This window comes from Eleginops maclovinus, chromosome 22 (genome assembly GCF_036324505.1).
Source record: "Eleginops maclovinus isolate JMC-PN-2008 ecotype Puerto Natales chromosome 22, JC_Emac_rtc_rv5, whole genome shotgun sequence".
In the NCBI taxonomy this organism is placed as follows: Eukaryota; Metazoa; Chordata; class Actinopteri; order Perciformes; family Eleginopidae; genus Eleginops; species Eleginops maclovinus.
This window is the reverse complement of record NC_086370.1, coordinates 9110833-9138763: the sequence shown is the minus strand read 5'-3', so window position 1 is coordinate 9138763 and position 27931 is coordinate 9110833. Positions and strand designations below refer to the sequence as shown.

The following is a 27931-nucleotide window of genomic DNA, read 5'->3' as shown; positions in this document are numbered from 1 at the left end:
CTCATGAGCAGTACAACACATGTGTGACAGCGCCATCTACTGCTGCAGTAGCGTTTTTTTTTTTTTGTGACAGAAATAGGCTATACAACCTTAAACAATGGCTGTGGTGATTTCATCAGCATCATCTTTCTTTACTTACTGTTTGAACTGTTCAAGCAGTGGTTCCCAACATGTTTTACTTATATCCACAGATAAGTGCCTTAAATTGAATATGACACAAGCAGTGTAACAAAAAAAAGCCTTCTTTAAGTTGATACTTTGAATGATTTTAAGTATGTGTATGTGGAAGGACAGATGCAATGTTTCACAAGGAAAACAATCATAATTCTGTGTTACTGAAATATATAACTTCTTCTTTCTTTTCTGTCAATCATTACACTTCAGATTTATACTAGGGAATGAGGGTTAGGATTAGTGAGTGCGTTTAAGTGGTTCATTGTTAGGCCATTCTCTCAGCAGACAAGTATCTGTAGGATTTTGGAATAGCAGGAAAGTACAGGTTTAACATCACCGTATTCAAGGCTCCCAGTAAGCCATGACAGTTTGAAAGTGAACCAACATGTATAATACCAGGGTCCTAAAAGCAAAGCCCTGATTATTTTACTAATATGATTTTCGAAAAATATATAGAAGCCATGTTGTTTTGTAAATGTATATGTTTTACATTTTAAAAAAGGAAGAAGAAGAAGAAGAAGAAGAAGAAGAAGAAGAAGAAGAAGAAGAAGAAGAAGAAGAAGAAGAAGAAGAAGAAGAAGAAGAAGAAGACCCCCCCCCCAAAAAAAACCAACAACATCTGCCGCCGACAGAGGGTGCTATCGGACGTTTCACCTCACGAGGGAGTCTGTAGGGGCTCCCAGTGTGGACAGCATTGCTTGTTTAACCACAACTGACTCGACCTGAAGGTAGCTAACCATATTATTCTGTTCATGCTGCTGTCTGATAGCTAACCACGCTACAATTCTGCCAAGGTTTGAAATAAACGCCGCTGTATTAACTCCTGCCGGCTGCTTTTAATCATTTCAAGTTAGCTAGCTAGAAGCTAAATTAGGTAGCTCAACCACGTTAGCTTTAGCCTAGCTATCCACAGCTTTCCCCCTGCAGGGTTGGGTATAAGGACCTGATACAGTAACATTATTTTAGTTACAGGGTTGTTAAAGTTGCTGCTCTGAAACGACCCTGGCGGTCAGCCGCTGTCGCTCACAGGTGTGTGTCTATTCCTGTCTTAAAGCTAGCTAACGTCGGCTAGCTAGTGTATGAGGCTTGGCTGGACCGTAGTAACCGTGTTAAAGCTCAATGTCACCGGCTCTAGATCAGCTTTATGAATATACTATCTGTGAGCTCACAATATGCATGGACCAACGATACCTGTTCAGCAGTTAAGCACCAATCTTACCGTATGATAATCAAGTCTTATTGTCAACAAAGCCACTGTAGTGAAGTTATGTCATGGATAGTCGTCTGATAACATCAGTATCTTGTTTACTGTATTAGGAGGGTGTAGAAACAGTCTGTCAATAGCTTTGCCCCTCTTCTCAAAATCTACCCGACAAGGATTCCAAGCTAAATTGAAAATACTGGAGAAGCCGGTTTACTGCAGCAAAGATGAGGCAATGTTGCCTTTAGTAGTGTTCTGTCATTTCAGAAGTCGGGGTACTCCATTTGGGGCTTTTACAGCATCCTCCAAAACAAATGGCCTAACAAGTGGGGGTAAAACAATTACTCTAATGAAGTCTCAACCCATATTTGCCTGCTGCCTACATGTGGCCTGTTTTACTCCTCGTATTATGGTCAATGGTCTTCTGGGAGTTTATTTTGAGTGCAAAAAGGTTAGAGGTCAGTGAGTAAGTAATAGAGTCATTGAGACATAATTAGCAGGGGGTACATAGGGTTTAGCACAAGATAGTTTCACTTGCTTTCTTCAAGACATATGAGTAGTGAGTGACAGTTTACCTAAACATTTTGACCTTTTTGCTGCTAATGAGTTTTGGTGTACAGTTGTAAATTGTGTGTGGATTTAATAAGAAGGTAGCTTTGAAACACATACCCTTTTAGATAGATGCTTTTTGTTAGGGGTCTCCCTAGTTTTCTATGAATATTTTTGATGATAGCCAATTGACAGTTTGCTCGTTGCTGTTTTCTTTCAAAAGATAAGTAACACACTCACTTTATAACAGCGAAATAACCTAATAAAACATCACTGAGGCCGTTGGTGACTTATTGACTTTATGATATAGATGTTTTATTGGTACAGCCCATAAGGGGTGCATACTTTCATTTACATGACTCTATTTTAAAACGTTTTTAGTGCAGCGGGAGGTTACGGGATGAGAGTTTCGAGAAAGAAAGAGGAGTGGTATGTGTAGGTCTAATCACTTCTTAAAATACCCTCCCAGATAAAACGAGGGGCTTGTGAGCCTGTCAGCAACAGCAAAGCTGAACAACTCTAACCCCAAGAGGACAAACAGTTGCCCTTTGTGGTTTCCTCAATTTCCCCTCCTAGTTTGCCCCACTGTTATCTAGAGCAGAGTGCAACTCCTCTTGTTTTTCCGGTCACAGGTTTCAACGGGGTTGGCTTGATGGGATCCAGGTGGGTGACAAAGTGATGGTCTAAGGACTGGCAGTCACACAGGTGCTTGCGCGTGGGATGTTTCGCTGGTCGGTGCACCTGGAAGGAGGGCCGCGGAGAGTCAACCATGCTGCTGTGGCGGTGGGGCACAAGGTGTTCTCCTTTGGAGGCTACTGCTCCGGGGAGGACTACGAGACACTGCGTCAGATTGACGTGCATGTCTTCAACACAGGTTGGTGGTGAATAAATATATTTTAATGGATCAGATTGGTTGGAAAAGGTGGAAAAGCTAAGAATTGAGGTAAAGGTATTCTCTCTTTTTCAGTTGTTTTTACTGACAGTGTGTATACCTATTTGGAGCCCTTTGCAGTTTTTTAACCCAAAAAACAACAGTTAATCAAACATGAATACATTCTGCAGGTCTCAGGAGAACTCTGACTTGTAAGCGGTCTAAAGTCATAATTATCTGCCGCTGGTTTCTGTTTGTATGCTACATTAGGCAGGTGAGAAGTCATTCTCCTTAAATGCCCTGTATTCTCTGTAATGATAAAAGAAGCAGGAAAATATTGTTTTTCCAGCTAGGATTAGAGTTTCCACGGCTTTTGAACCTCACCACTTTAACGGTAACCTATCACAGCTGCCAACTCTAACCGACGCATTCCTTTGTGGTTTTCACCGGTAGTTGTCTTTCACTGGCTTTCTCACAAACAGGTGTTTATTCAACATGTGCTGCTCTTACTTTTATGAAACTGCAAAAAAAAATGTCCCTTGTAACCCATTTTATATATTGTTTTCCTTTTTGTGGTCAGCCACCTGCTTTAGATTCTTACACCTTCCTAAAGTAACTTGAGCCTACCTGCCACTGCTGTACCGTAAAAGATCTGTGGCCAAACATTTGATAAAGATGCCTTTTTCCTGATTAAAATGGAAAGAAGAGAAACTTTACTTTTGTGTCAGTCTATGATGTGGTCACCTGCTCTGTGCTCCGTCTCTTTGATGTATAGTTTACAGTGAAGCCTTTTGTCTTCCACAGTCTTTTGATTAATATTTTTACCTTTTCTTTGCCTCTTTGTTTTAGCATCTCAAAAGAAAATTAAAAAACGACTGGCATGTAAGATGTTTGGATTCCATGCTGATTTTTTACACTATGTTTCATTATGTCACGCTTGACAGAGCACAAGCTTTCAAGAGCTTGGCGTAATGTCACTACTGACATTTTCTATTGCATAGGTATCTCCCAATTGTTCTAACAACTGATATTGCTTTTCATACCTTTTCATTCCTTTTCACAAGTCCTGAAGGTTATGTTACCGTTGTATTGCAGTATGTTTATTTGAATTACTTCTGCATTATAGCTTGTCTTGAGTTAGAGTTGTCAGCATATTTTACTTTCATTTCTTTTGACAAAATATCTGTTCTTTCTAAAGCACCAACATAATAATAATACTTTAACATAATACAAATTTCTTTGTATTTCAGTGTCTTTGCGCTGGATGAAGCTTCCTCCTGTAAGGATGCTGGGACATGAACGTGCTCGTGAAGTGCCATATATGCGTTATGGCCACACAGCTGTGCTGCTGGATGATACTATCTACCTCTGGGGGGGCCGTAACGACACAGAGGGGGCCTGCAATGTGCTTTATGCCTTTGATGTCAGTAAGTAAACCTGTATATAACTCACAGCGCAAGTGTTGCCTTGAGATGCACCTGTTGGGTGTTTACAGCCATGATGGCAAGAGGGAGACAAAAACAGTTTTTACATCTGGGAGCTGTAACACCTGCTATTGAACATCGAAAAGTGTTATGTCAGTACTGTAAAATGAGAAGTCCCTCAACAGAGTGCTTAGAGTTAATCTAAAGTGTTCCCCGCTTTATAGACAGCCACAGATGGTTCACACCCAAGGTTTCAGGGACTGTTCCAGGGGCGAGGGATGGCCACTCGTCCTGCGTCCTGAGGAAAGCTATGTATATATTTGGAGGATATGAACAGCTGGTGAGTCTTTATCACTCTTCACTGTGGGACTTTCTGTCTAAATGGTAAACATTATTTAATTTATCTCCTCTGCATTTCTTTTCTCAAGGCTGACTGCTTCTCCAATGACATCCACAAGCTGGACACAACCGAGATGGTTTGGTCATTAATTAATGCCAGAGTGAGTAAACCTCACTTTGTTTTTTTAATCTTCCTGTACAGAGAATGCCTTTCATTGACTGGTCAAAAAGGGTGCACCAACGCAAAAAAAAAACTCAAGCTACAGTGGATTAGCAACACACTAAGTTACATTCAAAGCACTCCTGAAATCAGCAAACCACTGGGTGTTACTGGTGTTGGCAGTACTGCTACAAGAACACTCAGTGGTCTGATTGACTCAAAGAGGATTGTACGCACTCCCCTTTTGGGAAATGCCATTTATCTTTGTATTTAGTCCACCTGCACATGTGATGAACTCTTCCAAAGTACATGTTTGAGATAGTCCACTTTGGACTGTTGGAAGTAGGACTTTCTCCACCAGTCCCTCATTTAACTTTCTGTTAACTGTTTTATGATTAAGGAGATTACACTTTGGTGCTTACAGATTGAATTGAGCATGTGACTGGGTACATTCTTCCTGTCTGTTCTCATCTCTGCATTCCTTTTTTGGAAAACAAAATCTGCTGTGATTTTATTTACAACTTGTTTCCTGTAAAATCAAGATTACATTTTTCCCCTGCTGCGCTATTTATAAAACATGTTTAGGAGCCTTCTTATTGCATAGCGTTTGTGGAAGACAATGGCGGCACATTCTGAAAAGGAAGTCATGTGAAAAGCTTAACCATGGCTAAAGGCCTGCTGAATGAATGCATAGGGAGTAGTAAAGGCTTTGTGAGGCAGCTCCATACAGTGGAAACAGGTTTTACAATGTAATGTTTGTTTTATATTTATCATTCTCCCTGACTGTGTCAACTTAATTTGAATTTGTAGAATGAATACAATGTACCAAATACTGTACATTGCCTTTCAAAGGCTGGTGGTTCCTAAAATGTGGTTTGGTTTTTAATGTAGTTTTGAGGTTGTTGACTTAGTCCACTTGATGGCAGTGTTTACCTTGAGTTGATGGCCAAGAAGCCTCTCTCTGTGTGTAGTTGTAGGCTTTATACCCAGGGTTATGATGAGCATTTAAAGTTAAGAGCCATTGAATTTTGAGGTTAAGCTAATTCAGGATGTTGAAGGTCAGGTTGTGCAATAAAATATGTAGTTAACATCCTGAGTACACTGCTTTATGCTCCGTCTCTACTAAAATTGACACAGTCACAGCATCGTCTCCCTGTCCTATCTTCACAGGGCACTCCGGCACGCTGGAGGGACTTCCACTCAGCCACCATCATCGGGACAAAGATGTTTGTGTTTGGAGGACGAGCAGACCGCTTCGGTCCCTTCCACTCCAACAACGAGATCTACTGCAACAAGATCAAAGTGTTCGACACGGAGACCAACTGCTGGCTGAGCTCCGCTTCAGTGCAGCCGCTGCCAGACGGACGCAGGAGTCATTCAGCCTGTAAGGCATAAACAAGAGAGCAATATTATTAACACATTTGTGATGATTACTTTAAAGATGTATTTAAGCAGATTACTTTAAAAGATGTATTTAAGCAGACCGGGAAACTATGTTTACTGTGTCTCTGTTAAAAATGAAATAACTTGCAATATATTTAGCGATAAGAATGAGCGAAAAAAGCTGAATATGATCTTTTTTTTTTCACAAACCTCATTTCTTAGTGAAATGGTTGTTCAGAAATGTCTCTTCCTTTGAACTTAGCAAGGTTAATGTCCTGGCACTCAACTTAAATTTAAGTAATCATCCGTTTTCTTGCTATAATGATTCATTTGTGAACAAATAAGTTATCTTCCAGTGTGAACTTTGCCTCTTTCTTCTCAAGCATGATTTGCTATTTTATAGTTTGTGTAATGACGGTATACATAGTTCATTATCATCTAATTAGCACAAGATTGCATTTTCTATTCATCTGATTAAACAAATCAAAGCTAATGTGACTTTCATATGATGGGATTCACTGTGCTGCTGGTAACTGACTTGTTTTCCTTTCTGTGTTTAGTTTCCTACAATGGGGAGCTGTATATCTTTGGCGGATACAATGCTCGTCTGGACCGGCACTTCAACGACCTCTGGAAATTCAATCCAGGTGATTCACCTTTCTTACGTCAGATAGGGAACACGTGTTGTGCTGCTGTCAAGCCCTGGCTTGTGTCATTCTCGGGAGCGTAACTTTGCAAAGGGCATGGTTATTTTGCTTTGATCAACCTGTATCGATTACTGTTTCTCTCTGTAGAGCTAGCTTATGTTGACCCACTTTCCTCCTCCCTCTGTTTGGATCCATGTAGACAGTCCTCTCCTCCCTCATTGCATCATGTTAAGTCTCATCTTAGTAGCTAGCTGTTCCCTTTCCCCTATAAAACACAGATGGCCTGTCTTTTATTAGGAAACACGCAATAGAAAAATATAACATGCAATCAATGTCTGGGGTCTTTGTGTGCCCTTATGTATTTGTCCATATTGGTTCTCAGTCAGTGTTTTCTGGGAGAAACCTTGCACACAAAGCTGTCATCATACCCAGCAAACCTGCAGTATATTCTGAATCAATACAGTGTGTTGTATGGTGTTTGAATGCACTTTCAATCGATTACTTCTGTATTGTATGATTAATTTGTATGATACAAAAAAGGAGTTTGAATACATCACCTAAAGTAGATAGAACCCAATGCATTGCTCCTACCTGCAACAATTTCTAGTGAAAAGTTTTACGGCACCAATTGTGTATCATGAAAGTAGCCTTATACTGATCTGATGTCTTCAGGTTTATAGCACAGTTCTTATAGACGAAATACACGTATGATCTTTTGTGTGCAGGTGGAGACTCTTGAACTGGGTGAACTGCCGTTAAACCTGTACCCTGCAGTCCACTAGATGGCAGCACCTCAATTATAGTCCTAATTATTCAACACAGTGTGAAGTGCCTGTTGTTGCTATAGAGATGCAATGATGCTGTTGGCTCTCTGAGTGAGAGACTTAACATTTCATCCTTATATGGAGCAACTCAAAGAGCTTCATCGTCATATTACACTTCTGCAGAGCAGGATTGATTCTATTTCTGAGTCTTATATGAAAGGGAGTTTTTTGTTGCTCCCTTTCATTCACTTATCCTTGGGCCTTGTGTGTGTTACATAAAGAGGAAAGCTGAATGAACTGCAGGCACAATGGGAAGCACTAATACTGTTATGTAACTATGTAAGTGTCTGAGAGTTTGTATTGCTGCTATGAAGTATCCCATAGATCAACATTTGTTCTGCTGAAGATCCCTCTGTAGCTATTTAGAGCAGGGATGTAATCTGAAGCTTTACTGATAGCCTCCACCTTCTGTCTTCTTTTTACATCATAGTGTCTAAATATTGTCAACTTAATACTTTTTTTTGTTTGTACACACTACAGAAACAATTTCCTGGAATAAAATTGAACCCAAGGGTAAAGGCCCGTGTCCGCGGAGACGGCAGTGCTGTTGTATGGTTGGAGACAGAATCATCCTCTTTGGAGGAACAAGGTGAGGGACAACTTAAGAATAATGTTATACTGACAGGAAGCTGCAAAACTGTTCATTGGATCAGCATTTTTTCTTTGCTACATTTGATCATTTTTACTTATTTATTTACCCACCTTAACCTCAATTTCACTGTACCCTGAGTTAATCCAAAATACAGACGTATAAACCAGGGCCCAAATACATACATGCAGGAATGCACAAACATACACAGCTAAAATACCATAGTAGAACTTATTACGCATAAAGGGATATCTTAAAATCTCCCTTATTATTTTGAATGGATATACAATTATGATTTGTATTAGCAATCATATATCCCTCTGTTGAAATGCTCAGTGTTCAAATATCCAATTGTTTCTTCCTTATCAATTTCCCTAAGGAGTGCATGATTGAAGCTTAATCTGACAACACATGATAATAAGCCTCTCTGTGCCAGCTGAGCCATTGTTTCATTCTAAAGAGAGCAGTGCCACACAGCTCAGTGCAGAAAGGACACTACTCAATGTGTTCTATGCTTTCAGCTTCTTATTATTACATATCTGTCTGTTTTGTAGAAAATATCCAAAAAGATCAAAGGTTTGATGCACTTTGACTTAAAGATGACCCATGGTGCTTTAGTTTTGAGATTGAAGCGTGTGTTTCCCCACACTTCATTCATTTCATAATCATATGAAAAAAATTGCATATGCAAAATTGTGACACTAGCTTGAAAGGGCCCTATTATGCTCATTTTTAGGTTCATATTTGTATGTAGTGCCTCTACTGTGACCTGTCTCCATGCTTTAATGTTCAAAAAGCTCTTTATTTTTCTCATACTGCCTGTGCTGCAGCACCTGTTTACACCCTCTGTCTGAAACCAGAGCCCAGTCTGCTCTGATTGGTTAGCTGGAAGGCTTTATTGTGGTTGGTAGACCCCTTAGAGATGTACCGCCCCTTAGCCTATCACGTACAATGTGTTGGAGCACTTGCCAATAGATGTGCGTATGTTGGATATTGATGTCACTATGTTACAGAAGTAAACAGGAGTCCAACAGAGGATTTTCAGGCAGAAGGAGAGAAACTCTTTCTGAAGGGAACTTTGGAATTTTAGTCTTTGCAGACCATTTGCATACAAACACATATACAGGGGAGGGAACACCCCCATAAGCATAGTAGGGTCTCTTTAAGCCTGGAAACCAATCAACATTTTGTCAACAACAAAAATAAACAGCTTTGCACTAAGAAGTAGGTGAAAGTAATGTTATAAACCTTTTACTTCACAACCAAGTTTGACAGACAGACCACAGAGCGATGAGCAGGATGTCAAAACTGTACTTAATTGCACAAATGCAAATCTCTTCGATCAGAATAAAGCTAATGTGTCAAACCACTTATTAGGAGACAGTGCATTTGTTTAGGATTAAAGCTCCAACTTTGAAAACTGCAACTGTTTCTCTAAAACTTTACTGGTTTGTTTACTTATTTGGTGACAACAACCTCTTGTCATAACAGTATTTTTTGCAAGCTGTATTTACTTGGATTCCCACTTTTACTGCTTCAAAGAGAATGCCAGACTCTGAGTAACGATATAAGGCTAAAGCCAGCATATTGAATGAGCTCCTAGTTTTTTAGCGACAAGTTATTTCTAAAGATTTCTAATGTTATATAAAAACTGCCGTTCTATTAGGATACGCTGTCTGTGACTGATAAAGAAATAGCTCAATAGGTAATAGATAAGGAATGAAAAACTGTCTGAGATTAAAAATCGCCTAAAGATTGGAATTGTTGGCAACTAATTTCTTTCCACACACTTAAATTGATATACTCCTAACTCTTTATTGTTAGTGATTATAATCTTTATGAAGCACAGGCTTTCAAGACAAACAGCATGTTGTGTTAGTGGATACAAACTCTCCTCTCTTAAAGATGGAGGGTCTGGCTCCTGTAGACAGCAGTCTGAGGACTCCCTTGCTGGCTGTAAGACAGTAGTGATTGGCGGGGGATCGTAGATGTTATGGTGCCACTGGGATGGTGACGGGCTTCTGATAGGCCAGTAGCCGGTGGAGTAATGAGGTAGCTAACTGCATTAGCATGTTCCAGAGAAGTACGAGACCTGGGCTGCTGTTATCAGCAGTGCTGTGTTATCAGGCAAACCCCACTGGGATGCCCTGATAGTGGTGATCAGGAGGCTGGGGATAAGAGTCCTTCAGCCCCACTACGTCTCCAGCCCCTCGGGCCCTCAAGGCCTCTGGCAGCTGCTCGATCCGTTTTCCTACTGCTCCACCACATCATGGGGAGCAACACACCCTAATACACAAGTGCAATCTCGATCCATCGACTAGCAGCCACATTAAAGTCATACTGTGAAATGATTGTTTTCTACTTGTATACTGTTGATTTAACTGAATATGGTGAAAATTAGGCAAAAGAGAAAGTGTTCCTAAACATTCTTAGGATATCTTTTTAGTCAGGGTTGATCCAGTATAGAGAGTATGTGATTTGATTTTGGTCATTAAGTATGGAACGAGTAAGAGACGATGGAAAAATATTTGTGTTTCCAGACGGTTGCCTCTTTCTGAATTTCTAAAAATAAATTGTTCATACAGAGTGTTTTTTCATATTGAATAGCGTTGAAGTTGACCAATTAGTTAAAGAGCACAGATAAGAGCAGGGTTGATGATATTGAAAGCAAGGCAGGAACTATCGTCTAAACATCACAGCCTGCGAGTTGGCGCCGTTGGCTCCTCAAAGGAGCGTCATCCAACTTTTTGCTAATATATAAAACCTGACTAACGAAAGATTTACAAATGAAAAACGAAAGCTAGATGCACACTTTGTGTAAACCGTTTGACATCTACAACATTGGGGGGGCGGCACTGTAGTCTGCTTACTTTATTTTTGTCTCAACCCAACAAAAGACTGACCACTACATGTTATGATTATTTGTATGAGCTACAGTTACTAGCTTCAATCTTCTGTCAATTATATGGCAATACAATAGCATAGTCAGAATTATTCATACATGTTAAACCATTTAGTTGCTTTATAAACATCTAGCCATTTTTACTAAGATGTCAAATATAAATATATGGACTGTAAGTTTGAGTCTGAAAAAGTCTAGAATTTTTGAAAGTAAATGTGTAGGAAAGTAAAGTGCATAGTTTAGTTCATAGACCTACTATAACACTCCAGCTGATATATTATTAAAGGCTACTTTTCCTATTTATAAGTAATAACAATTCAAAAAACCAAATGCAACATTTTTCTAAATAGGATTCAAAAGTTTTAGAAATAGAACTGAGGAAGAAAAGAAAGTGTGGAGAAATCGAGTGCTTTAGAAGATGCTTATTTTTGAAGACTGTTGTTTGGGTTTTCTCTGGGATAAGTCCAGGATGGATTCTAAGGAGTCATGATTTCCTGTTGGGAGCAGATAGGGCTGGGGCTGGAAGGGAGTGTCGTTGGTGCCACTGGGATGATGGAGGGTGCTGGCTGAGCAGAGGAAGAAATCAAACTCCACTCAGTATCTCCAACATCCTGTTTAAAGTGTTCAGGCTGGATGTTTTATCCTGGAGAAATAGGGCCAATTAAATGTGTAACCATATTCATGAATGCAAACAAAGTATCTCTGCATTGGAGACCGATTGGTTTGTTTGTGTTATTTGTAAAGAGGAGGATTGCATTGCTCAGTTGTTCTAAGTCTGCAAAGATGTTGTTTCCTGTTACTGTACAAATTACAGCATGATCCTCGCAGACGCTGAGCGAGTCGGCCACACAGGTTTCCTCCTGAGCAGCACTACGCGCTTGGTGTTTACATGAGCACACTTAAGCCTCTTACACACAGGAACTCCCAAAAGCACATGCACACACATGCTAAAACCCACAAACAGAGTCCCACTAGCTTCCTATCACACTCAGTTGTTTATTTTATTTTACTACGAAGGTTTTTCTATTAAGGTTAACTTGGTGTTTTTTTATTTCTGAGATTATTCTAAAGCAGGGATATTTTTCCTTCTAATTTAGGAGTTACAGTGGGTTTAAAACAAGCCATTGCTGTGTCTCCTTTGTTTGTTTTTTTATGACCTAACAACACAATGGCCGTTAATAGGGCTGATAAGTTATTGGTGTCTGTCTCAATGCCGCTGACAAATGCTTGCACACGCCACCATGAATTACTTGCGTGACACCTTGCTTGTGTTTTCTTGCGGGGCGTCTCATTTTGGTAGGCCTGCCAAAGGAAATTGTTTTTCAAATTTATGGTCCACAACTTGTTTTCCTGGGTTAGTTGTCCTTTCATATTGATCCAAAACAGAACCCTGCTGTTGATACTTATTGCCGGTTTATGATATTTATTTGCCCTGCAGGAATTTGTTTGGCAATAATTTGTTACTTTAGTCAAGGACACTAAAACTATTAAGTCCGAGAGCCCGCTGCTTTCAAAGGGATTACACTTTGGACTAGACAACACAGAGCAGTGTTAAAACATCTGTAAAAAAACATCAACATCAGGATAAAACTCCTAGTGAATACACTAGTGTAAAACAAAACATTAGAATGTAGTTGTAATTCTATTGTTAAAGTGTTATAAACGCTTGGATTTAGATGAATGAAATCTAATGTGAAGATTATATTCCTCTATTTTGGTGCTAATTTAGCTTCCATTAAGCTGGATTAAATGCATGAGAAGGTTTTTAGGGTACAGACCTCCTTTTCTTTTAGGCTAAATTAATTTGTATGTGTGAATGACTGGCTTGGCCTTAGTGGCAGTCTTTGGAGTGCCACTTACGTCAGTGTAAACAGACCTGCTGAGCTGCAGAAAGGCGCGAAATTTTGCCCCAACTCTGATTTATGACCTTTGGGAGCATTCTTTCTCACAGAGTGCAATTTGATCTACCCTCTGTGCCTCTGCTACACTCATTTACTGAGTCCTGCTCGCTGCCCCACGAAGGACGACCCGTGCATGACTGACTCCACCTGCACTGACCTTCACCTACGCACAAATTCAGCATACTCTGCTAAAACCCTCTACGTTTGTGGCTTTTTTCTCACCTGCTAATGTTGAGTTGCACATGAAAACAGTGCCAAAAAGATTATAGATCTCCTGCAGAGTGTATGTGGTCATCGTTGGCATTCGTCACACTCTGTGTATAAATGCTCACAACAAGCCCGGGCTGGGCTAAATTGGGAAACATTTTAAGCTTAGGAACAGGGCATCCTACGAGGGGCAGGATGTGAATAAGGACGGGACAGATTGGCATGCTGGGAGCAGACAGCTTGGAATCTGTGAAGGGAAATCTGGGACTGGCTCTTGATCTACTTGGACATGGAAATGTGTATTTAATAATTTCATTATATTTTTATAATATGTTTTGCTGTGACAGGGATTTATTCCTCCCTGCCAACTGTAATGATGACTTATTTAAATAATCTGTTTGTGAGAGCTTGCGGAGTGGAACACGCGGTAGTTTTCTGTAGAAGTGACATTTAGTGCCATTTTAGCCCTTCAGCACCTTTTGTGTGGACTGCTGATGATGAGTGTTGTTCAAAAGGGTTTTAATGGCCTTCCACTGTGAGGCAGGGAGCAGTGGCTATCAATTTCACTCGAACAATGTCAAAGTGGCCATAGGCCTTGAATGAGTTTCATTGATGTCATCACTGAGCTGAGGCAGGCCCAGGTGGGGTCTTGGACCATTATGTAATCTAATGATGGAAGAACAAGCTCATTATCTCAGACCTCCAATTCTTCAAAAAATTGCTGCTTCAACTTCACAAATTTACCTGCACTGACTAAAGGCCCACTAAATATGACTTTGTGTTTTAGTAAATTAATCTATCATAATATAATTGTTCTTTACATCTAAAAAGCAGCGAATCAGAGGCCTGAATATGCAGTTTTGAAATTGCTGACACTGTGGCTTCAAAGTTGCATGACATTATGGGCCTCTAGTTTCAGGTGCTTCTTATGAATATCAGTTTATGTCTTTTAAATCATGCACAGCTGCAGTCCTCATCTTAACATTTCGATTTTCCCAATGTTTGTCCCGATGCGTTGTGTTTTTGGCATCTCTCCAAAGTGTGATTTTTAAATCCTTAAAATATCTCAATATCCTCATTTCACTTCCCCTTGATCAGAATCCAAGAAGTCAAATTGTGTGCCTCTGCTGAGATTTCCTACTTCCCATGAAGCGTGCCATTTGTGTGTTTGCAGTTCCCTTTGCCGTGTATTCACATGATTAAATGACTCACTGCTCCTCTCGTTGAGCTGACGTCAGAACACACACACACACGCACATGCTTGCTTTCTTCTGCAAGCCCTAAATATGTCGCTCTGTACATGTAGTGAAGATGGTAACATGACTTCTGACATCTTATAACATTTATACTTCAAATATTGAGTCCCTTTCTTTTATGTTTCCCTCCATTGCTGACACTTCTTTGCTATAGGTAGTTCAAATCTTGTTATTAAGGAATATAAAATTCAAAATGGGGTAATTTGTCAGTTGTCCTGCCTCCATTGAGGGCTCAGGTAGAGTTTAGCTGCTAAATGCTCTGATTACATAGCAGTTAATCTCACTGGTAGCCAAAACATCCCACCCAAAAACCACTTGTTTAATCCACCAGATTCTCACCGTGATATTTAATCCGTGTGGAATTCAACTGGTCATTTCAAAACAGCACGTTTTTGAGCCCTGCAGAGCTGCTGCAGAGTCCAGTCATTTTGTTTAGTAGATCAGCAAGGTCAAAAGCCTGGTGCCTCGATATCACATACATGGCTATTTTGCACCTTATCAATGACTGAAAGGGCTGCTGTTATGATAGTCCAGCCGGTTAAAGTGTGGCTTGTTATCATTGTTGAACCTGTCAGTTCAAATGTTAGACTAAACACAACATGGCACTGAGGCTGGGCTAATTCTCAAACACTTTATTTTGGAGCAAGACATTGCAGAAAAACCCCTGTTTTTCCATTCATTCTCGATATAAATATCATTATGGCTGCACTTCCTGCACCCTATAACGCTTTAGATCTGCCACAGCGGAAGTCGGCTCCATGGACACACTGCTATCAACACACCATAGATTATGATGCCACACACATCTTGCCGTTTGGCCTTCAGTGTCAAAGGCTAGGCTCCAGAAGTTTCCTTTATTAATTGTCTGTATGCATGTGTGTGTGCGCTCAGTGCGCCCGAGATAAAACCTGTCAAACAGTGGAGGTGACCCCGACAGGATGAGGGGCATCCCGCACGTGTCGGGACAGGACTTTGGGGCAGCGCAGCAACACTGTGATTTACTCTTCAAAGACAAGCTCATGATAGTATTTCATCTGCATCTTAACCCTCTTTAACCCGCTAACAGGCTGTATACGCTGAGGTGTCATAGGGCTGAGTGTTACACAGCAGCTCAAATAAACAGCCCGCATAGGTGCCGCTTTGTGTGCTCTCCGCCGCATGCATTCAACTGTCTAAATAGTGGTAGTTTTACTTGTGATTTACTACAGTCATCGCAAATGAAACGTCTCTGTGGAACAATGCCATGCTGTGTAGACAAAGTAAAAAATGGCACCCGCCTACAGATTCAACAGAATAGGAGGCTATCGTTCACACTTGGCAAGTCATGTTGAAACAACCATTCTTGGCAGTGGAATAGACTTTCTTGAAAAACTACAAGCCTTTTGTTAGTCAGAGAGAAAATATCATCTAACATGACAGGAAACACTTGTAAAAGAGCAGGATTCAAAGAGATAACCACTGGCCTGCAGAAGTACCTTACTACTGAGCTACTCTGATGGAACAGCACTAAAACTGTGGTTTGTAGTGTGTATTTACTGTCAGAATTTCGGCTGACCTTGACTGTAATCTTCAGCTGAAGGTGAGGATTGGGGCTATAGAGGAAGTTACCTATTTTCCTGAAATGATCCCAAAGCATTTTACAAGCCCTTTCAAGTTCCCCCTGTATATTAACCAGCTGTGTTCAAGTTCCTGTGAAAAACGTTTATGTCCTCTCCCTTATTTTTATAGGCAGCTAGATAACAACCTGCTCTGATGAAAGGAACTACATTTGTGTTTGCTTGAGATTTATAGGATCCGTTTTTTCTATCCAATACCACCACCAAGTCCAAATACATTTAGTCTACAAGGGCTGCAATTTGAGAAGCTTCACCAGCGGCTGGCATCTCCTCTGTCTAATCTGAAGCCAGGCGTCTCTCTCTGGGAGCCAGCTGTAGTTTGTGTCTCACCCTCTGCATGGGGCTTAGGTCTGGGCAACTGCAGGTCTTAATCCACTGTCCAGCCACTGCCCAGGAGGGGGCACAGATAACTTGGTAAGACGAGGTGAGGCAGTCGAGATTAAGGCAAGAGAAATGGACGGGAATCTATCGATCGTGATAACCAAGTCTATTGGATACCTTTACGAAGGTTCCATTCCCAAACTGTTGCGAAGTCTTGTGCGTATCTTTACAGTAAACCCCCCTCAGATACTATCGGAAATCCTTTAATAAAAATACTTTCATTAACACTTTCAGGGAAAAACAAATAATGTTTTTACCAAATAATTTTGGCTACTTGCACTTTCTAATAAGAGCTTGGTAGTGTGTTATTACGCACATAGCTATATCTAAAAATGAATGCTATAACCCTTTTGAAGAGAGATATGTGTTCCTCCTAAAGTTAAGGTTAGTTTCTTTATAAAGCACATTTTCAGACAAAAACGCAATTCAAAGTGCTTTGCATCACGACAACACCCAGTAGTTAAGAGAGAAAACTAAAGAAAATAAAGACAATGGAATAACAGATTCATAAGAGATACAATGTAGTTTAAAATGAACGTGGTGTTTAACCTCGACCCTAAAGAACTTAGGGTTGGTGAGGACCTCAGGTTTTCTGGAAGTTTGTTCCAGATGTGCAGCGTGTAAAAACTAAAAGCAGCTTTGTTTGGTTCTGACCCGGGGAACAGTGAGTAAGCCCGTCCCGAAGATCTGAGATTTCTGGGTGGCTCGTAACAGAGCAGCATGTCCGACATATATTGGGGTCCCGAACCATTTAGGGCTTTATAAGTTAGTAAAACAATTTCTGGCTGTGTTTTTTAGTTGATAGTATGTTGATTTAGTAATTGTGGTAATGTGTGGCTCATCCAGTCTTACAACATCAGAGCAGTGTTGCAACAGTCCAGCCACAATCTTATATTATTCTTTATATTTGATTTTTTGGGGGGTAATTTACAAATAACTGTCTGTTTTTTGGGGGGGGTTTCCTGTGCTATGACTTCCTGTTCCCAATGTTATCACTCAGAAGTGCTACTGAAATAATGAGATTTTATGTCTGGTGTTCGTGATAAGGTGCTCTGCAGGAAGTTGTAGTGCCCGAAGAGTTCCTGTTAGCTGGATGGTTCTGAGGGAGCAGAGTTGGTAGGAAAGGGGAGAAAGGAAAGGGATGCAGATCATATCACTTAAAGAATGAGGATATGGCCAATGGAGCCACTGAACACACTCCTACGGCAGGACGGTGTCCAGATATACTGTTTATCCAAGGTGATACTGAACCCTCTATCTTTTTCTTGTTGCTTCATTTTCATTGGTTGCGTCCATTGCAGAATTTTAAGGCAATTCAATTCCTGGATACTTGAGACAACGAGGAGTGTTCCCAGGCTCTGTGTTGTTCCCTCATTAGTTTTAGGACTGCAGTTGAGCTCTTTATTCTACCGTTTTGAGACTTAGGTTGAGGAGATAATGAGGTGGAGCAGGCAGTGCATTGCTAGAAAGACTGGCAATTGGGTGATTAGACACCCTCATTGAGTGTTGTTTGAAATAGCAACCAGTGTTTTTCTTAGCGGGGGAGCAGCATCACTCAGGCCTCATTCAGACTGGGAACCGCTGCAGGGGGGAGGAGCACTTTCACACATAGCGATACTTTGCTGATCGAGTAACAAAGTGAGCCGTGAAACACCAGGATGCCACATAAAGTCGTACACTGTGACTTTCCCGCTTCCAAACGCTGCCAGTTCATCAGACACCTCTTTTCCCTCCTCTATGATCCAGGCTCTTGCTTTTTTTTTGTGGTGACCAATAAATCATTAACATTCCCTAATGTTCTGCTGGATTTCACACCCAGGCCGACATCATCCATGAGTATGCGAGAAAGCTTCTTGCAAGGGGAATGCAATCTTGATCTCCCTTGTTGCTCTCTGCTCAAGCGTCTTCTTATCTGCACCTTTTCACGCGTCAGCATCCAAGCCCTGTACCCTCGCACAGTAGTTGACAGCTACCACAGTGAGCTCTTTAGATGGAGATACTAGTTTTCATTACTTCTGTTAAGGAGACAGCCTGCTGATGTCAGTTCCATTTTACAGTATCTAATGCAACCAATAAACATTTCATTTTGTTTCTGCAATCTTTGTCTTTTCACAATGAGGCAGTGAATACTTGGCTTTTGGACAAAATGTAAAACCTATTTCATTGTAATTGGATTGTCATGATGTTCAACAAGATGAATTTGTGAACAGCTCTGGGAAAAATTAAGAGACCACTCCAAATATTTCTTTAATCTCAATCTCTACATGTATGGCAGCCATTCCAGTGTCTGTTAACCTCCAACACAGGGAAATGGTGTCAGTAATTTATAGAATACAATTAAAAATAATAAATGATAATAATTGAACTCCAAGACAAACCTATAAATAGTCAAACCAGAGGAAGTGATAATGCTGCAGTGGTGTCTTCATTTTTTCCAGAGCTGTATATGGCATTTTGCTAAAGCTAAAGCCAATTGGTACCATTAATGCATAATGTTTGCATCTAATAGGCAACTGTATACTTGGTGTGTCATGACATTTCAGACTTAAGTCACACAGTTGGTTTATTAACATTTAGTAAAAGTTTAATTCAGTTAAATAAATACAAGGTTGTTGTAGCAATATATGAATCTTTCTTATAGCTGCAGTTCGGTTTGATTGTGAGGTACGTATTAGTGCTCGTTCTCTTGGTTTAGTAATTAGCCAGAATTGGAAACGACCATTTGAATCAGCACAGTAATTAACAGCAGGTCCAGGAGTAGACAGTGACCAATGATGGTGATGGGGAGGTGGTTGAGGGTTTTCTGATGAAGGCCCATGCTATAAGCCCGGGTGGATCACCTCCTGGGGGGGCAGGGGGCGTAATGACTTCCCCAGCTGGCCCCCTGGGACGACTGCGCTCGTGCTCCTCACCTCTCCTGGCCGCTTTAAGCCACTACTATGTTTGTTTAGGGAAGATTAGCAACGTAAAACCCTTACAACATCCTGAACACGCAGCGAAGGGAGATGCGATGGAGAAGACAGCGGGAAAGAGGAATAGAGATTGATGAGCGGCGAATCAGTGGAGGAGAAAGTACTCTGTGTGCAGCAAGAGAATAGTTTGGGGCAAGAGTGAAAAATGGAAGGACATTGAAGTAAAGGGGTAGCATCAAAAGTGTTATCCCAAGCAATTCAAAACAAGTAGTTTCTGCTCGATTGCTTCAACAGTACTGTGGCGGTGTCATTTGCCGATCCATGCGTAGCAGGAAGCATCTTGCAAAGCTTTTGTTAAGCACCAAACCCTGCAACCAAATCCCATTCTCGATGATATATTTATAACCTGCTTGGTGAAGGCACCTGTCTGGATGAAACTGTCCTCTGGGTAGTGCAAACTGTAAAGTGCTTTTTTATCCACTAATCTGGAAATGTCTCTTGAGCACTGTGGATATATGATGAAGCAATGTAATAAACATATTACATGTGGGGATAAATCCTCCTTAGCATTTTACTCCTTCAGGCTGGGGCAGCATTATTCATACAGTATCCTCCCCTGTAGACACCTCTGCATTTAGGTAAATTGATTAATCATAATGGTGTCAAAAGAGAGTTGTGACACCAGGCCAGACTATCTGAGCTGTGGTGCACCAGGTGTGTCGCAGGTGTGTGTGTGTTTTGCCCCGGCAGGAAACAGACGTGCAGTGATATCAACGGCTGTACAGGTCTCAGGGACTATCAGCGCGGGCCAGCCTGCCGTCTCACTGCAGTGCTTCACTTCCTGTGGGCTTAAATCATGCCAGCCCATGATAAAAAGAGCAGAGCACTGTGTTAACAGCATTGAAAATAATCTGTGGCTCCCTGATTATGAAACTATGTGATAAATAAAGATGGTAAGAGGGTGGATGACATTGGGAGTCTGCTGGGAATTCTAGGAATGACTTGAGGTGAAAAAGCAATAAAGTTGCCCCATTAAACACTTGAGTAGCAAATACAACCTTGGCAAGTTGTGTGGCTCACGCTCATGATAACAGACAGGAAGTGTAAGAGTTACTGTTGTCCTCTTAGACAGGTTTAAAGCTTTGACCACTTGTAAATTAAAACAACTATTCTTTATTGTCTTTACAGCCCCTGTCCAGAGCAAGGAATGGGGGATGAATTTAACCTCATGGATCATTCAGACCTCTATATCTTAGACTTCAGTAAGTATCCTCGCCGTAATCCATATCTGTCTTGTTGGCATATTGTGTGTAATCTTTCAAATTCGATCCGATCAATCCCTATTAACAGCCCCTGGTAGGTATTGAAAATAAGAGTAAAGTATTATCAGCTAATTCAAAGGGTAACTTCCCCCTTTTTTTCAACCTGGTTTATGTGCCAAAGTGACTAAGGATTTTAAAATCATTCCTTTTCATGACACTAAGCTTTGCTCCAACACTTTTCTCTCCAACCTTCACTCTAATTCCTCTGTTATCTTCTGGGAACAAGTCACATTACACGAAAACAAACAGACCTGATCAAGCTAAAGGTTAAGGAAAACATTTTTATTGTCTGTAGAGTCCTTTTCATAACGTTGTCACACACTTATTTTTCCAATCCCAGCCTGTCTGTGGCAAAAACAAGCACTCAAAGCTAATGGTGCGGAATTGCACTAATTGGCAATTTTCCAGCTAGTTCTGCAGATGTCATTTGCAGCGTTTTCTTAAATACTGGTCACACTTCAAAAGTGGTTGTCACTTTGACATTAAACATAGAAAATGGGTTGAAAAAGCCTTTAAGAAGGTGTGTACAAATACTCGAAGGACCCAGATTGCTATTGTAGATAAAGTATACTCAGCAGTATTGAATTTAGCAATTAATAAGCTACACTACGCTCTCCTCAACACGGTATAACCTTATCACTGCTTCATTTCTCACCTAGCCCTGTATGCCTGGCCTTGGCCCTGCTTGGTGTTATCTCATGGGCTACTTCCGTATCCCGCACTACCAAATATAGCCATTTCCTGCCTGCACTGGGGCAGCCTGTGATGCTGTCGGGTCACAGTGTGTGTAGGTGGGTTTACACAGGGCCAGTATGGGACTGGCAGTACCCGGTGGCATCCCCTGTGGCAAACGCCTCCACGTGCCAGTCGCGTGTGCCTTCACACTGTTTATCACCGAACATATGGTGGAGCAGCCATGACGCTGAAAAATAATCCAGAGGAAGTTTGTAATAAGATGCTCAAATATTGCTTTAATGTTCTGCGTGTCCTTACGAAACAGTACTGTCTGTTTTTCTGGGGAACATGGTAATCTTTACACCGCGGAGAGGAAATCGAAGCCCTTTCATCTCGATATTTTTAGACCTGACCTGCCTTGATCCATTTTGAAATCCCACAGCTCAAATGTATATTCTGAATATGATTAGTCTCTGTGATCAGTCCATGACTCATGCTCTTCTTTTCTTTTCAGGCCCCAATTTGAAGACGTTATGCAAACTAGCTGTTATTCAGTACAGTCTGGAGCATTCAGGACTGCCACATGATATCAGGTCAGCGGAGCATCCTCTTTTCAAACATTAGCGCCATTTGGTCACAGAACTGACATATTGTTATGTTTGTATTATATGCCCATCATTTTTTGCCCCCATCTGTTACTCTCAATAATGAGGCTGTTTTTCATAGAGGCAAATTATGACTCATTATGCTTCATTTACCCAACTTTTATTCAGGCTTCTGTCTGACTTTACTTCAAGTCCCTAAGAGTACAATTTGTATGTTATTATATCTCCCTCAAACTAATAGTATGTACAAAAGAATAGGAAAATAATGATCAGACCTCAAATGTTAAGGGAAAAACCTTTTTCTGTATCCCAAATCCAGCTGACAAAAATGGTTGTCACTTAATGTGGGTTACAAAATGGAAAGCAACCTAACACAACGGATCTCAATTTGGTTTTTGATTCAATGTGTGTCATGAAAAAAGTTTTTCTCTCTTAACAACTAAATGTCCAATTTAGCATTTCCTACCAGCTCGCAACTGAAAAGCAGGTATGAAATGAGAAAGGATTAAGCAAACATTTCTATCTGAAGAAACAAGTATCATCATTTAATAATGTATCATTTCCCACTCATATTGATGTCAGAATTATTTTGACACATAACGTGAAGGAGGGACTGACTATAGTCACATGGTAGAAATTACAAAGTGAAAAATGTAAAGAAAAAAACCTGTTTTATCTTTTGGACTTCCTTTATTTTGTCAGTAAAGTTACAGTCTCTCTTAGAAATGATACTCACACAATAATGCCATTTCATGCAGCTTTTCCATAATCTGAAGACTTATTAGAGATGGATCTGAAAGATTTTAGCTTTTGTTATACATGAACCCCTCGGAACTCAATACTAATTACTCCTCTTAGCTCCTCATCCCTCTCTCTGTCACGGCCACCTTGCACACTCCCCACTTTGCAGTTGTGTTTCTAACCCGTAGAGAGTTGTTCTGTGGGGTCACAGGACTCTGGTTAACTCCCTTTGCCCCTCGCTGGCATCTCCAGCTTCAGTGCCAATCTCCCCTCTCAAACACACGCGCACGCGCACAACCCAAAAAACGAACAAAGCAATTGAGAGGGAGTGAGTGTGAAACCAGAGCCAGTGATAACAATCTGCAGCTCAACCTCTGACCTGTCAGCAGGTCAGCACTAGACCCTGTTGTCGGCCCCTGCTCCCTGTTCTCGTGTTACCGCGAGCCTTCCCTCATCCACGTCCACATCGTAGCCCTTCACTCCAACCGGGGGGGGGCAGTGGGGGAGAGCAAATGTCACACTGTTGCTTGATTGACTGTCATTGGAGTACATTTTTAGCAGTTTGGTTATATCCAACCATTAAAGTCTGTTTTATGGTTGGAAAGTTAATAAAAGCCTCTGGAAGACATCAGCTGTGCGTCAACACTCCAAAATAAAAATGAATGTTTATAAAACCAGTGCCATTATTGATCCATATGAGTGAGATCAGTTCGGAGTATACCGGAGCTTTGAGCCTTCCCGACGACTGCGGGTGCTTTCACAATTATCCTGCAATTCCCTGATCTGAATAAAAATAGCTGTTTTTTATTCAAGATCATTTGGTAACCATAGTGACAGGTATGCACTTTAGCACAAGTGCAAGAATTGTTCCTGATCCATTATAAAGTGTAAAGGGCTAAAACCAGAGGTGGGTGATTTGCTTGCCTCCTAGCCCTTGTGTTTAAGCATTCCCCCAATACAAAGTGAGGGAAACATAGACAACAGCACACAATAAACCTCAAAGAACACACAATAACTATCCCTCTATAAATATAGGATGATGGCACTGATGTCAAAAGTATGTCCCCGCCCGAAAATAATGCATTCCAGCGAAGCATAAAATAATCATTTCTGGATGTCTTAAAGCTGCCGAGTCATATATTGCACCTCAAACAACAAATAAATTCAGAGTTACGGTTTCATTACGTCCTCTCCAGAAAAAAAGACAGACCCGATCGAATTCAGAAATCACACTTTCAGTGTGAGCCTGCTGCCTGCCACTCGTCCACCGGCAGACCCACCGGACATCCATCCCCTATTTACTCAGAGCTCCGTAAAGACAAAGCTGTCTCTGCTGTCTGACGCTCTATTTGACACAATTTTCATATTTTTGGAGTATTATACTGTTTTTGGTATGAGGGCACACCTCAAGAGTGAGAGGGTGCAGCACCCTGTATCCTATTGTAATATTACAAACCAAAATGCATGCTTCTATTTGTTGGTACAGTATAGACTGGTGAAGACAAACTAGACCACAACTAAAACCTACAACGTTTCGTTGTTTTCATTAATTGGGGCCTATTTAGTGTGTCAAATGTTCCTGTCAGTTTTTATCATATTTAAACAACCTCTTCCATTTTTTTGAAAGTCAAGATTGTTATTATTATCCAAATATTTGTACTGATTTTCCGCATGTAACAAACAGCACTCAACACTCAAAAATACAGCAAACACAGAAAGTATACAACATATCAACTGACATCCAGAAGAGATACATAAGTATAAAAAAACATAAAGTATTAAATTAAAAACTATAAAGTCCAGATTGAGTTCATTAAAAGTCTGGGCCTTTTTAGTCATATCTCATTCAAAGGAAACTGTTAATATTGTATAGTCACTGGATTGTGAACACTTCAGTCAAGAATGTCACCTCATTCCAAACCCTGACCCCTGAAAACAAATACAATTTCATGAAACTTGGGAGATATATTGGTATTTACTTTCCATCAATAATGTTACATTCTGATATAGTCACAGTAGGTGTTTAATAATGCCACTGCCATCTTTCACCAACATATTAAGTCAGATTTTGTTTCTGAAATTGACACCGGACCAGGTATGTGACGGTATCCCTCACCTCTGAGTCTTCCTGTTGTTCTCTCCAGGTGGGAACTGGCAGCCATGACGACCAACAGCAACATCAGCAGGCCCATCTTCTCCTCCCACGGCTGACACCGCCTGAATGTGAAGCAGAACCAGGGCTGTGTTTCCGGACTCTGAGCTCTTACTTTTCGAATCAGCTGAGCGCCGGCGGACTGTTTTTTTTTTAAGAATCTGAATGGAATGAATTTCCCACATTCTTTAAGTGAAAACTCTTAACTGACCAAACTATTCTGCGTGAGATACATTTGACACCGTGAGCATACAAAGGATATTTTGAACCATTGAGACACTGGTTAGGAATTCTTGACATCTGTTTTTGTCTTCTTTCTAGCTTCTCTAGAAATCCAATCAGCCTATGATAATCCTAGACTTCGAATCCTAAACGCAGGAAGAGACAAGAACTTCAGATGAAAAAAGTCTTGAGAGCTCACCTCTTGGTTGAGGATGTCGTCCTGATGTCAAAAGATCTCCCCTTGGAGACAAAAAGGAGAACCTTCTGCTCCACATATAAAGAGACTAAGATGGTGATGAGCTTGTGTATCCTGATACCCATAAAATGTCCATTTTGGAAATGAAGTTGCGTACACTGTAAATGGAGTGGACATGGACAGCATATTAGTTGGGTGTTAAATGCAAGACCAGTATGCAGCATGTTATTCTTGTGAAAGGTAGTGTGACTGACTTTTACCCCACTTCATCAGAACATGGGAAGCACCTTTCTGCTCTTATTTGTCTCAAAGGTGATTTCAGGGCATCTGAAGCAAGCCCTCTATCCGCCTTGTAAAACAATCAAGTCCATCTACCTCCCTCGATAGCATGCATCGTTGAGTCTTTAAGACTTTTCCAAACATTAGGCATCCTCTTTCCCCCAGACAAAAAAAGCCTTTACACAGGGAAGTTTGTATTAGTGGCCGTTTTCTTCCAAGAAACGTGGAAGAGTGTGACTAACCCTGCAGTTTGTTTTTCAGTGCCAAATGTAGAGGGGAATCATGATGCAAATATATACTGTGTATGTGTGTAAGCACGTGGTCCCGTCTACACATTATCCTAGCCCACCTGCTTCCGTTCCCCTGTTGTTGTGAGGGAGACGATCACCAATATGCATAATGTATTTGTTCCTCTTATAGACAATCCTCTGCTCATGACCTGTTTCTTCACCGTACGGTGGAAAACCAGGAGAAGTGTGAACATGTGTTAGTGTACGGCTACGAGCAAAGCTAAACCTAGGTGGATGTTATGACACAAAAGGGCTTACACACTCACCACAAGGCTGAAAATGAATTGGGAAAGCTTAAATTGGGGTGCTTATTCACGTTGTGTGTTTTTATTCTAATTACACATTTTAGAACAAAACTTTGAAAACACTGGATTGTTGGTGGTGGTCTTTTTAAAGCTTTTATCTTGATTCACTAAAGGATACGTTTGGTGATATTCCAAGTTTTTAAGGCACAAATCCCATGAAAACAAAAGTAATCTGAATGTGTACGTCCACTTTTCAACACCACCCTGCCACATCTGCGGCTCGTTTTTTTTTTTTACTCAACACCAACTTGGACTTAATTTATCTCCTCAAGCAGCTGGGTAATGTTGTTTTAACAATTGTTCTAAAGCAGGAGTAAATAAACATTTTTAGGGACTACTTTCAGTTGAGGATGTGGTGCCCTTGCAAGTACTTAAGGCATCAGAAGGGTGTATTTAAGATTCTCAAAGTACTCTGACCATATATGGACAAACACGTCCATGGAGTAACATCAATCAGCCTTTAGAAAATAATTGTACACAAAGATGACAATTAATTGTTGGTTTTGATCTTTTTTTTCAAGGAATTTATTGGAAATGCAGAATACCACCAGACCCATCCTTTTGAATCTTATAAATAAGGAATAATAAACAATACGGCTTGACATTGAAATGAATAACTTGGTGAAATAGTTACATTTATACTGCCAGTTTATTTTGGAGTGAATAGGAACTGTTACCACACATTGCATCAGTGCCCTTCAGTCCTGGGGTTATGGAGCCTGTGTTTGCTGCCTGCTGAGAGGGTTACATTGAATCTGCAGTCAGTCAGTCTCTGATAGCAGGTGAGAATGAAACCCTGCAGTTTGTTTGGTCCCAAACATCAGGATTGGATAACACTGACGTCCACGGTAAATGTTTACAAATCAGTGTATTTCATGTAAAGCAGTGTAAACTATCTTAAAGCAGGTCGAAGTCACCAGATAACTGCACTAAAGCCAACTGTGGCATGTCAGGCCTTACAGAGAGGAGACCTGTCAATGCTGCTTTTTTAGTTTGAGACGTTTGCCTGCCAAACCAAGTCTGAATTTTATTTATAGACCGGAGGTGCCAATGTGACTCAGTCTTATACCCTGTAAACTGCACATGGACATATCACACACTGGATATTCCTCAGTACCCCTGATACTTGGACTATACAGCTAATGCAGTAGAACACGGGGAGGCTACCTGGTGTTAGTGTAACGCCTCACGGCAACATTTCTTTACTTTTTTTAAACGTGTGGTGTGGAAGTCGATTTATTTTTTTGGGTCCTTTTTGCGTTTGAGGATTATGGGTGGTGGTGTTTTCAGACAAGAACTCTTCAGGAATTTGACAGGAAGTAAATATTAAGTAACTGACAATGTGGACATTGGTCAAAAATAAAATACCTGCACAACTAATATCCTCAGTCACTCACTTACCTTCAGTCAGGCAATGCTAAGGACAAGTGTTTGGAATGTTTGCCTATAACGTTTTTAAAGGCAGTTATGTTTCTCATTACAGTTTGTGAGGAGGCTTTAGAAAAAGATCTGATCAAACTAAGCAGGAGGTCCTTTGCTTTATCAGAACAGCAGTTGCCCTCGAGACAAGTGTATTAGTGTGCACTGTAATTGTTTTCCAATCAGATGTAAATAATGGAACATTTAATGCCAAGAAGTGTATTCTTTATTAAGGGGTAAAAAACAGTATGGAGTGACTTTGGAGTCATTGCTTATTGATTTTATTTCCTTTTTGGCTTTTCTGAGGGGGCTGTCAAGGGTGGTCAGGACTTCCTGTGCAATATACTTTATTACTGTATCAATAATAAATCTGAGACAGTTTGAGTTAA

General features: G+C 40.7%; 1 protein-coding gene across 1 annotated transcript; it reads left to right on the top strand.

Annotated features, from left to right (window-relative positions):
* The first annotated feature begins 800 nt into the window (after nt 1-800).
* klhdc3 (kelch domain containing 3) lies at nt 801-27931 on the top strand. The gene is made up of 11 exons (XM_063874942.1): nt 801-902; nt 2557-2798; nt 4046-4222; nt 4444-4559; nt 4648-4719; nt 5889-6102; nt 6662-6748; nt 8053-8161; nt 20525-20598; nt 21848-21926; nt 24824-27931. Exons 2-11 carry the CDS (start codon nt 2645-2647, stop codon nt 24888-24890), a joined length of 1149 nt encoding a protein of 382 aa, XP_063731012.1. The 5' UTR covers nt 801-902; nt 2557-2644; the 3' UTR covers nt 24891-27931.